This window comes from Pinus tabuliformis, chromosome Q (genome assembly GCF_031772625.1).
Source record: "Pinus tabuliformis cultivar Carrire ecotype Pingquan chromosome Q, CPIR1, whole genome shotgun sequence".
NCBI lineage: Eukaryota > Viridiplantae > Streptophyta > Pinopsida > Pinales > Pinaceae > Pinus > Pinus tabuliformis.
The window spans coordinates 233,618,207-233,630,681 of record NC_142296.1 but is presented as its reverse complement, the minus strand read 5'-3'; the positions used below and the strand labels follow the sequence as shown (position 1 = coordinate 233,630,681).

Below are 12,475 nucleotides of genomic sequence, written 5' to 3'. Positions count from 1 at the left end.
TTTATCTTCAATAATTCAACAGAGAGAAATAGTACAATAAATCTGATTCATATCAGCAGTAGCAAACCCTAGATCAGTAGCATCAGTGTCAGCGGCTTCATTATCAAACTAGGGCAGACCATATCTCACAAACCGACCGTCGGATTGACTTCATTCCACCACCAAAAGTTTCGGCTTCCAGAGGAGGTTCAGATGAACCTACAACGCAGTTCAGATGAGGAGATCTTCTAGGCCATGCAAGTCAATCTTTACTTCTGCAGTTGCAGCTTCAGTTTCAGTAGTTTCCGACTTCAAACTAGGGCAGTCGATATCTTGCAAACCGTTCGTCGGATTGACTTCATTCCACCACCAAAAGTTGCGGCTTTTAGAGGAGGTTCAGATAAACCTACAGCGCAGTTCAGATGAGGAGATATTCTAGGCCACGCAAGTCAATCTTTACTTCTGCAGTTGCAGCTTCAGTTTCAGCAGTTTCCGGCTTCACATGTGTGAGAGAGAGACCCATTTCAGCGCAGTAGAGAAGAGACTCATTTCTGCGCAGTAGAGAGAGAGAGATGTGATGAGATGAGTGAGTCCAAATGAGGAAAAGTCCTCTTATATTTATACACAACGTTGGTGGGTGAATAGATGCGACTGTTGGGCTTCTGAGTCTACATGAGTTGTAGGTCAGCTTGATAATAATTCCATAATCAAAATAAATTCATATCTCCATGAATGCTTATTGGAATCGGATGATCTTTATATCAATCCTACACCTCTCGACGAGAGGAATCTAATAAAAATATTATCAGCCCTGAATAAGATGACCCACATGAAGTTTTGCCCTGGTTGTCAATTTTAACACTCCCTCTCAACCATGGAGAACTTCATCTGCAAGCTGTCTATCGGTCGTTACTATTCATCCATCAAATGCACTGCCCTATACAGCCTGACCCTTGCCCTACTCTGCTCTATTCTGCTTGTTCTGCTTTGTCTTGTTTTGCCTTGCACTGATCTGTACTGTTTTTCTCTGTTCTGCTCTGCTCTTGCATTGTTCTGTTCTGCTATGCTTTTGTCCGAATTATGAAGAAGAAGAAATGATCGAGGATGTATCATACTGACTCAAAGTCAGTCTCAGAGTATGTACCACTGGTCCCAGACTAGTCTCAACCAACCCGAAGTCAGCGTCATAGTGAGTACAACTCCACTGGTCCTAGACCAGTATCATCCTCCACTGACTCAAAGTCAGTCTCAGAGTGCGTACCACTGGTCCCAGACCAGTCTCAGCCGACCCGAAGTCAGCTTCATAGTAAGTACCACTCCTACCACTGGTCCCAGACCAGTATCACAGTCTCAGAGAGTGTACCACTGGTCCCAGACCAGTCTCAACCGACCCGAAGTCAACGTCATAGTATGTACCACTCTCACTGGTCCCAGACCAGTACTGCACTGACATGAAGTCAGTCTCGGAGTATGTACCACTGGTCCCAGACCAGTCTCAACCGACCCGAAGTCAGCGTCATAGTATGGTACAACTCCTACCACTGGTCCCAGACCAGTATCGCAGTCTCAGAGAGTGTACCACTGGTCTAGACCAGTCTCAACCGACCTGAAGTCAGTGTCATAGTATGTACCACTCTCACTGGTCCCAGACCAGTACTGCATTGACACGAAGTCAGTCTCAGATTATGTACCACTGGTCCCAGACCAGTCTCGACCGACCCGAAGTCAGCGTCATAGTATGGTACAACCCCTACCACTGGCCCCAGACCAGTATCATTGATCCCAGATCAATGGAGGTCATCCTAGCGTAGGGAGTACGTTAGATACAACGATGCGTCCATCGGTACTACTATGGTCCCTAACTTCATTTCCCTGCTCATTGATCAGATGAGAGGTACTTCCCATGAGTCCCAGACTGCATGGGTAGGATGCCTCGACAGGAGAACCAATCAATCCTGTCCTCACAGGAGAACACATCAATCCTTCTACAATCGCCTTGGAGAACACATCAATCCAAGCTGCCATGGAGAACACATCAATCCAGGCCTCACAGGAGAACTAATCATCCTGCTACACAGGAGAGCGAATCATCCTATTCCACAAGAGAGCGAATCATCTTGTCCCACAAGAGAGCGAATCATCTTGTTTCAGTGTGCACCACCAGGGGAGGGTGAGTCACCCTGTGGTCATATGTTGCTCCAGTAGGAACTGCAAGCCCTCAGAGCTCCCAGAGCTCAATGTATGCAACATGCAGGACCCTTGTACAAGGGTTTCTTGCCGACTCCAAGTCGTTTGGGAAAATCACAGATTAGATCTTTCCTTGGGGCTTTGACAAGGTGTATCAACCTATACATCATCTTAATGTGATGGAGCTTCCTTGCTCATCGACTTACCATATCCCAGATGATGTCTATCTGCTGGAGCAATTGACGAATATGGGATTCCTCAATAATTGAATCCCACCTCTGGTTGTTACAAAGAATCACAGTGGTATCCAATGTAAATCCAAACAGCTCACTGAAGAGCTTTCACAACCAGACTGCCTCACACGAGGTTATGCTAGCAACAATATATCCTGCTTCGGCGGTGCTCAAAGCCACCGACTTCTACTTCCTGCTCATCAAGGATATCGAAGCAGATCCCAAGGTGAAACAGTACCCGGAAGTGCTCTTACGGTCCACCACACTGCCTGCCCAATCAACATCAGTATATCCAAGTAGTCTCACATCTCTGGCAGTGTATCTTAATCCATAAGAGATTGTGTCCTGAAGACATGTCAGAAGATTCCTAGCATCAATCCAGTGAGGCTCAACCAAATATGAGCTCACAATGCTAACTGCAAAACATATGTTCGGACAGAGGTTCACCAAGAACATCAATGCGAATGAGTTTTTGAAACTCAGAGGCATTTCCCAAGTCTGTTCCGACATCACCACCATATAACTTCTAAAAGTTAAGATCCTCGAGGTAGTCACAGGCTTGCAGTCCATCATACCGAATATTTCCAATATATTTACCACATATTTTCCTTGAGATAGGAAAATTTCCCTTGGCTTCTGCCACACTTCAAGTCCTCGGTCCTTCATTTCAAATTCAGAAGCCATCTCCCTCTTACATTTGTGAATGAGAGGGTTTGCACCTGTTAGAAAGAGGTCATCCACATACAACACCAGTATGAGAGGCTTGTCATCTTCAACCTTAAAGTAAAGGTTAGGATCAGCTTCACTCCTAGTGAATCCCAGCTTCATCAAGTAGCTATTGATCCTCTCATACCATGCTCGGGGTGCTTGCTTCAGCCCATAGAGAGCCTTCTTCAACCTGCATACATGAGATTTTCAGTCATAAATCTCAAATTCTTTAGGTTGCTCCACATAGACCTCTTCTTTGATAGAACCATGCAAGAACGCGGTCTTAACATCCATCTGATGTAGGTTCCATCCTTGTGAAGCCACAAGGGCTATGATCAAGCAGATGGTCGTATATCTGGCAACAGGTGCAAATATCATAGTCTATACCTCCCTTTTGGGATAAACCATGAGCAACAAAATAAACCTTATACTTTTCCATACTTCCATTTGCTGCATGCTTTATCTTGTAAAGCCATTTTGAAGTAACAATTGTCTTGTCCAGGGTCTGGGAACTACTTCCCAGACATCATTCTCCATAATAGACTCATATTCTATGGTCATAGCATCCTTCCATAGTTAATGCTTGATGACATCTGAGAATGATGAAGGTTCATTTTGTATGATCGTGCTCATGATGGTCAGGTATCCCTGATACCTGTTAAGTTTCTTACTTTGATGGAAGGTTCCTCAGGGTGCAGCATGTCCTTCAGCATCATCAAGTATCCCCCTAAGCCATGAAGGCGCTCATGTGGATGAGGATCAATCGGATCCATGGGTTCTTCTACATCAGGCATTGATTCATCATCCTTTTCTTTCGGTTCCCTGGTGTCGGCTTCTTGAGAGCTACTCAAAGTCAGCAGATTGTCGACCTTGCTGAGAGCCATATCTTTGTCAAAGGTGACATCATGACTAATCACGACTTCCCTTTGACCGGTGGTGAACATTTCTTCAGGAGTTTAGGAACCCAATGCTTGATGAGGGCATCGATTTTGTACATATACGGCGGTGATTGTAGTTTCAGCCCATAGAAACTTTGGAAGTCTTTGATCATGTAGCATGGCCCGGACAGCTTCCATCATCGTGTGGTTCTTCCTTCCCACCACACCATTCTGCTCAGGAGTATGTGGTGTAGTAGTCTCCCTCTTAATGCCAACCTCAGGTATGCTTGAGTAAACCAATTGTAATATATCGGACGTCTTGCTTTTGCTTGAGGGGAATGGTCCCCTTTTGAGCTTTCCTTTGGCACATCCTGGACATACACCTTCTTTCTCTACTTGGAATTCGGGCATCCCTGTTACCATCTGTCTTACATCGGGTAGAGCTTTGTAATGAAGGTGGGCAAACCTCCGATGCCAAAGTTCGGACTAAAGAGTTGTGTCACAAGACATGACACCTAGCAGACTTCCATCAACCTGATATAATGAATCAACAGTAAACCCAAGAGTAGAGGCATCTTTAACATTATTTTTCCATATACATACCTTGCCATTGCTGAAGGTTACCTTGTAGCCTCTGTCTTCCATTGCCAAGATGGACACTAGGTTCCTTTTGAGGTCAGGTGCATTTAATACATCCTAGAATTTCTAGCCTTCTTGAATGCTTGTCCTCTTCCTTGATTCCCATCTCTCCTCTTACCTTTGCTGTTGAATTTGCCATTCCTTTGATTGCCATCAGAGGGATTTCGAGTTGCACCACTGCATACTGTACCATGCTTCTCTAATCATGATTATCATCATGCTGCCCATGTCCATGATTTTATCCATCATAATGCTGCTCAAACTAGTGTGCATCATCATCATGCTATCCTATATGTCCATGATCTCATGTTGCCCTTTATGTCCATGATCTCATTCATCATGATGCTCATGATCTCATACATAGTGACTTGCTTTATCGCAAATGTAACATCGTCATTTTCTTCCACCCTTAAATCCAGCCTTTCTTTTCCGTTTAGAACCAGAATTATTTCTTTTCTTAGCATGAGAAGAAAAAGCAGCAGGAGGACCTTTAGGCAACGGCATTTCTTGCTCTTCTACCCTTGTTTCTTCTTGATTGCATCTAGCCATTAATTCCTCGAAACTAGGAATTACATTATTGTTCAAAAGAGTAGTCCTCAACACATACCATTCAGATGGTAATCCTCCGAGAGTTGTGAGTGCCATCTCTCTGTCAGTAATAGTTTCCCCAATAGATAGGAGATCGTTCTTGATCTCGGTGATTCTTAAGAAGTATGCTTGCATACTTTCATCTTTACCCTTCTTGATTTCCCTTAGCTTATTTCTAAGAAACAAAACTTGATTTGCATCATTAACTTTAAATAAACTCACCAGTCTATCGTAGATTTCCTTGGAGGTGTCCAGTTCAGAGATGTAGGCCACCAAGTGCTTGTCGATAGAGTCTCGGATGATCTTCTATTGTTTTGACTTCTCCATTTTTTCATTTGTTCCAGGCAGCAGCGGATGCATTTGGAGGCTCAACAATATTGCCTCTCACATGATCCAACACTCCTTGATTCTCAAGGGTTAGATCGATAGACATCTTCCATCCGTGATAGTCTCACGGAGCTTGTCTTCAGCAGGAAAGAGTGTTGAGGACCCCATAGTTCTTTTAGGATAGCCTTGCCAATATTCTCTTCGATAATTGCTCTTGCTCTTGCTGGGGCTTTGTCTTCACCTCAGCTCTGATACCATGTTAAGTTATGGTATGTTCTATACTTATAACAATTTACTTCTTTTCTTATTATATTCCACCGATTAGCAATCACATGTACATAAAGTAAAGTGCAGATAGAACATTAAACGATCGACAGAAAACAAGCCAAGACAAGAGACACAAGATGTGGCGGCTAGCCAGGGACAAACCCCACAATGTGTGGGGAAACCCTTTGATCAAATCTTCTTTATCTTCAATAATTCAGCAGAGAGAAATAGTACAATAAATCTGATTCATATCAGCAGTAGCAAACCCTAGATCAGCAGCATCAACATTAGCGGCTTCATTATCAAACTAGGGCAGACCATATCTCACAAACCGACCGTCGGATTGACTTCATTCCACCACCAAAAGTTTCGGCTTCCAGAGGAGGTTCAGATGAACCTACAGCGCAGTTCAGATGAGGAGATCTTCTAGGCCACGCAAGTCAATCTTTACTTCTGCAGTTGCAGCTTTAGTTTCAGCAGTTTCCAGCTTCAAACTAGGGCAGTCGATATCTTGCAAACCGTTCATCGGATTGACTTCATTCCACCACCAAAAGTTGCGGCTTTTAGAGGAGGTTCAGATGAACCTACAACGCAGTTCAGATGAGGAGATCTTCTAGGCCACGCAAGTCAATCTTTACTTCTGCAGTTGCAGCTTCAGTTTTAGCAGTTTCTGGCTTCACATGTGTGAGAGAGAGACCCATTTTAGCGCAGTAGAGAAGAGACTCATTTCTGTGCAGTAGAGAGAGAGAGAGATGTGATGAGATGAGTGAGTCCAAATGAGGAAAAGTCCTCTTATATTTATACACAACGTTGGTGGGTGAATAGATGCGACTGTTGGGCTTCTGAGCCTACATGAGTTGTAGGTCGGCTTGATAATAATTTCATAATCAAAATAAATTCATATCTCCATGAATACTTATCGGAATCTGATGATCTTTATATCAATCCTACACCTCTCGACAAGAGGAATCTAATAAAAATATTATCAGCCATGAATAAGATGACCCACATGAAGTTTTGCCCTGGTTGCCAATTTTAACAGTGGTGTTAGATGTGATCTCTATTTCTCTCTTCGAGTTAGTTCTAGTTTGTTAATTTCTCACATTCTCATTTTCATGCTAACTTAATTTTTTCATATGCCATTTGATTTCATGCTGAGTTATCTATTTCCATTTCACTTGGCTATCTCTATTTTCTAATTGGTTCTATTTCCATGCTAATATTCTCTTACGATTTAGTTTAGTTCATTTTCACACAAGTATCATCTATTTGTTATTTTAGTTCCATGCAATTTCTAATTTCACGCAATTTAATTCTCTAGTATTGAACTAATTGTTCATTATTTGCTTCATTCCATTTAGCATTTAGCTATCACTTAATCATTCTCTTGTGTATGCTCTCACATTTGGATTTCATTTCATGCAAGTGATATCTAATTGGTTAGTCTAGTGTACTTGTAGCAACAATCTAATTTCCTTTTACTTGGTTTAGATTTGCTTATTCACAATTTGTGTCATTTAACTTAGTTTATTTTCTCAAATTCGCATTTCATTCACAACTTTACTTTGACCAAGTTGAGCATTTTGCAGTTTGTCACTTACTTTGAATATTGTTTACAAGTTGCAATTGTCATTTTCACTAAAATTTACCTCCAACATAAGTTGGTTGTGTAGAGACTAGGACCCCTTCCTTAATACTCTTTTCCCAAGTTTGTGAGAAAGGTAAACACATGACCATGTAGTTAGGGTATGGTTGAGTCCTGTGTCAGAACGGTAGCACGTGGGTAGACTTAAGTGACTAGGTGGATCTTTGTTAATGGAGCTAAGCTTTTCCACTTGAGGCCCCTTGCTACTAGCCCTACCCTTACAAGGGTAAAAGTTGAAGGAGGAAGTTCTCACCTTATAATAGGCTTGAGTAGGTCTAATAAAATAAACCAAGAGCACTCTACATCACACTTTACTTTACTTGCAATACAATTCTCATGCTTATGCTATCTTGAGTTTAATAAGTTCTATTTGCAAATATTATTTACTTTTCAAGTAGCATGTCATCTTTTGCAAGTATTGTGGGTTTAACTTTACAAGTATTTACATTTCTTGGACTTGGATATATTCTCATTTAAAGTTCACTTTGCTTATCTTGAAGTACTTGGAGCTTGTTTAATTATCTTGAAATATCTTTCAATGGTGCAACTTTCCTTCAAGTTATCATCTCATGTGAACAATCATTACATTTCAAGTGCCAATTGTGTCTTTACTTGCTATCTTTCATTTACTTGCTTTTACTTTACAAGCAATTATTTCCTTCCTTGAGCATTCATCTTCTTTTGGCACTAGTCTTATTACTTCAATTCTTGCAAAGGATTTATCTTGTTGATATCATTGTTTATCTATTGTGCTTTACATGCTCATGGTCATATCATTTACTTGTTAAAGTACTCGCATGTTTAATTTGATGGTTGATGTCTCTTGATTAAATAATATTTCTTCTCCTAGAACTTATTTAGTATCACTAACCATGGCTTAGATTTCCTTTAGGGTCTACCCCCCTTGGCTTCATCTAGGTGAGAGCCTATACGGAGGAGTTGGGAATTAGGTGACTGCCCCAAGTCATAGCTTGCGCCCAAGGCCACACCAAGTGGAGTTAGAGATTTTCTCCACTCCCATAGTCTTTTTGGTAGGAGTTGGGCTTAAAGAATGGGGACTTGGGTTGTGGCGACAGTGGGCCCTTGTCTAGTGTGTGTGCTAGTCTAGTAGGTCCTAACTGGTGCAGTAACAGGACCCCCAAGTAGGTTTACATTATAGTGATCTCCACCTTGCCTTTTTTGAAAAAGTGGAAGTATAATAGAGTGTTTGTTGATGTCATCACCAAAACCTTAATCTTTTTAAGGTTCACTACCATTTGTCTAGAAATGACAATTTTGCCTTACAAACAATTACAAAGATTGACCATTGATGAAACAAGGCTACTTCCTCAACCACTTGTAATGACCAAGAGCTCAAATAGTCAAATGCAATGAAGTTTTGGTTTGCTAAAATTGTTCAATCCAATTTGTTGTGAATTCCCTGTCTTTCTTTTGAACTTTAACCAAGTAAACCAGAGGTCATGGGACCCCTCTCGTCCTCAGGTATTTGGGTGATAGAGCTGGAATGTGGACTTTATGTGTATCCATGCCACATTTTCTCTTCCACACTCTCATAGGTGGAATTCCCTTGTTGTCTTCTTATTTTTCCACCTTGTTTAATCTGTGAAAAACAGCTGCCATGCTTCTGGAAGGTCTAAAAGTAAATACGCAAAAAGAAACTGTGTCAATGCCATTTTGAGAGGCATGGATATTGGCCAAGCCTAAAAGTTGATCCTTTATGCATGAATTAATTCACAAGAGCTTGTGTGGGATCAGGACCTGAATTTAATGAGATGTAGAAATGACAAAGTACTTGGCCCCCCTTTTCTGGTGTTGGGAAGTGAAAAATTGTGCATCTAGGCAGATAAACTGTAGTGAAGTGTTCAGGTTAAAAGCTTTGTTCTTCGGTTTCCTTCTGACACTGGATATCAACCTTGTTTATTTTATCATTGGCAACATTATTGTACATTTTGTTAACTTGACAAATAAGGATACAGGTTGCTTCACTAATTATAATTGTCCCGGTTTGCAAAGTCTGTTAATAACTTAATACTCAAATCTGCTAAAATACTTGAGATCTTTAGCACTTTAAATCTATGTTTGGCTTCTGAAAACTTTACCTGATTATTTATTATATGGTAAAAATAGACTAGTGAAATATCATGGTTAAAACAGTGTTGAATGTGTTTAAACTTAACTGTAAAGCCCTCCAATTTTATGAAGTTTGTCATTGTTGAGCAGTCAAAACATGTTGAAACTTGCCTAAACCTTTTGAAATTTACCTCAATATATATGGAGTTTTGCTGAGTCATTTTGTGGCTTGCAACATTGATTTGCAATTTGAATTTGTGTGAACAGAGTAAGATACCTTTTTATCCAATTTTCCATGAGAATTGAGTGTTGGTTGGCAGCAGTATTTATGAACAATTTAGGCAGATATTAATGCTATTTTTTATGCATATTTTGCATAAGACATCATTGCATTGAAATAGGGCATGAAGCTAAATCTACCACATGGATAATTTGTTCTGATAAGGACAAAAAATTCTGCATAACAATTTGTAAGGGACGCTCATGATCCTAGTATAGTATTGAAGCAGTTCCAATTTTCATTGACAACCAATATTTGCTGAGATTTCATATCATTATATTCAGGTTACATATTATTGTAAAAGAATTACCTGGAAGCTGCAAGCACAATTTGACACAACCGACAAAAAGTGAATACTGTTGCATGATGGCTTCTCTGGAGAAGTGACAAAATAATATGAAAATTAGAATGGAATTGTATAATGAAAGCAAGTGAACAAAAGATTGTCTCTCTCTAGTTGATGTAAGAAAGATATATCTGTGATAGAATACAGTGAGTTGGAGTGCAGAGACTGTAGATCCAGATGAAAATAATTGTAGCATTCTGCGTGGGATCCATTAAAAGATGTAACAATTGTTAATAATACCCCAAAGGTTTGTTTTAGCCTTGTATGGCTTGTAGTTTCATAGCATGAAGAAAAACTTATTTTTTAATTTCTTAAAGCAAATGGACATTATTGCAGTATTCTGAGTGAGTATTGATGGAAGATGACTTGATACAAGTGATATTACTTAATCAGGATCCTCAAAAATAGAATACAAAAGCATTTTAAACTCAGCATGTCACATCCACAAATATTGATGTTCGTTCTATCTCAATATTCTGATGATGTAATTCCACGTTGGACTCTCTATTTTGATCTTGTTTTCCTTTTCTTCTTATGCAAATAGCATTATCAAGTTTCTTATTGTGAAATGAAAGGAAAATGGTTACCATGTAGTTAAAGATCCTTTTCCTTTGTTGGAATAGTGATTTAGTTTGATACTGTTTGCTTTTAAGCAAATGCAGCAAAGACGCCATAAAGGATTTAAAACAGTGCTTGGACAACACTGGCCAACATGCGAAACTGGTTGATTCATTTCTTTCTGCTTTACGTCATCGCCTTCTTATTGCTGGTGCCTCTACGAATGATATATTAGTGCAGTATGTATCAACAATTAAAGCACTTCAAACTCTGGATCCGACTGGTGTATTCCTTGAAGCAGTAGGACAACCAATTGGGGAATATTTGAGAGGCAGAAAAGATGCTAGTAAATGTATTGTGGCGATGCTTACTGATAGCTCAGGATGTGGGAATGGCACAGATGTAACCGAAGGAATTAGTCTACTTGAAGAGCTGAGCAGAGATGCAAGTAGTCGTGAAAATGGTGATAATGATGATGGTTTCAATGCTCAAGATGAGAATTCTTGGGCTGCATCTGAACGGTATGCACTTCCTCAAATTTCAGTCAAGATTGAAGTGTCAAGTAGAGTTTTTGTGTCAAAAGCTTATATTGTGTGTTAATATTGGTTGACAATAACAGTTGGGAGCCTGACCCTGTGGAGGCAGATCCATCCATGGGTAGCAGGAACAGGAGGTCAATTGATATTCTTGGTATGTTGGTTGGATTATTTGGGTCCAAAGAGCAGCTTATAAATGAATATTGCGTTATGCTGGCAGAAAAATTGCTTAACAAATCAGATTATAACATTGAGCATGAAACTCGTATTTTGGAGTTTTTTAAGGTAACATTGAGTTTGTTTCTAATAGGCACTAGGCTGTTCTGATCGGAATTCCTATTTTTGAAAGGAATTGTGTACTAATAATTAAAAACTAACTGTGGATTATTACTTTTTCGAAATTTCTTTAGATATTCTTTGGAGATGGTAGCATGCAAAGATGTGAAATAATGATTAATGATTTTATTACCTCCAAGAGGAGTAATGCAAATGTCAAAACGACTCTAAAACAGCAAAGTCAACATGACGGTATTCTTTTGGCACCACCTAGAAAATTTGAAACTAATTTACAACAATCCTTATAACTTGAATCATTTTTGTATACATGTAATGCAATTGATCAACACTTGATGCTTGTACAAGTAGCTGATGAAGCAAACATCTCCGGTTTAACAGATCAGGGTGACAAGCTAGAAGAAAGTATGTTGTCACTGGATATAATCGATGCAACAATTGTGTCTTCATGCTTTTGGCCTCCATTTCAGGTTAAATCTAAATGTGCTGATGCTTTTTGGTTCATTTGCTTTTCAATATTTGCATCATCATCTATATGTTAGTTGGAGGGTAATATATGCTACTTATCATTCACAATGGAGCTTTCGAACAAATGTATTCACTCCTATCAGGGGTATACTGCATAAAAAAAATCTGCAGACTGATCCAATACAAGCCATTAAGGCTATACAATTTTCTTAATGCATATTTCTTATGTCAGTCTGCCTTATCCTGCTTCAATGCATTACAAAACAATTGGTCTCTAATGGTGCCTGTTACCCACCAATTTGTGGGTGATATCACTAGGAGTTTTTTTTTTCTCCAAGATGGTCTTCAGCCGACAGCTAGCAACTAGCTCATTGTGCCATTTCCCCGCTTCCTGAGCCAGCCATGTGATCCCTCGCCCAGATCCACGGATCAGAAAATCGGATCCACGGTTCCTCCTTTTTTTGGTGATTCC

The 12,475-nt window shown here is 40.0% G+C and overlaps 1 protein-coding gene across 1 annotated transcript in view; it reads left to right on the top strand.

Annotated features, from left to right (window-relative positions):
• Positions 1–12,475, top strand: part of LOC149219050 (anaphase-promoting complex subunit 2-like) — a 443,635-nt gene that overhangs the window by 202,064 nt on the left and 229,096 nt on the right. The window contains exons 7-10 of the mRNA XM_089384232.1: positions 10,810–11,226; positions 11,325–11,526; positions 11,652–11,769; positions 11,917–12,005. Of these exons, the coding sequence (XP_089240358.1) occupies positions 10,810–11,226; positions 11,325–11,526; positions 11,652–11,769; positions 11,917–12,005 (826 nt within the window). The remainder of the gene's footprint in view (positions 1–10,809; positions 11,227–11,324; positions 11,527–11,651; positions 11,770–11,916; positions 12,006–12,475) is intronic.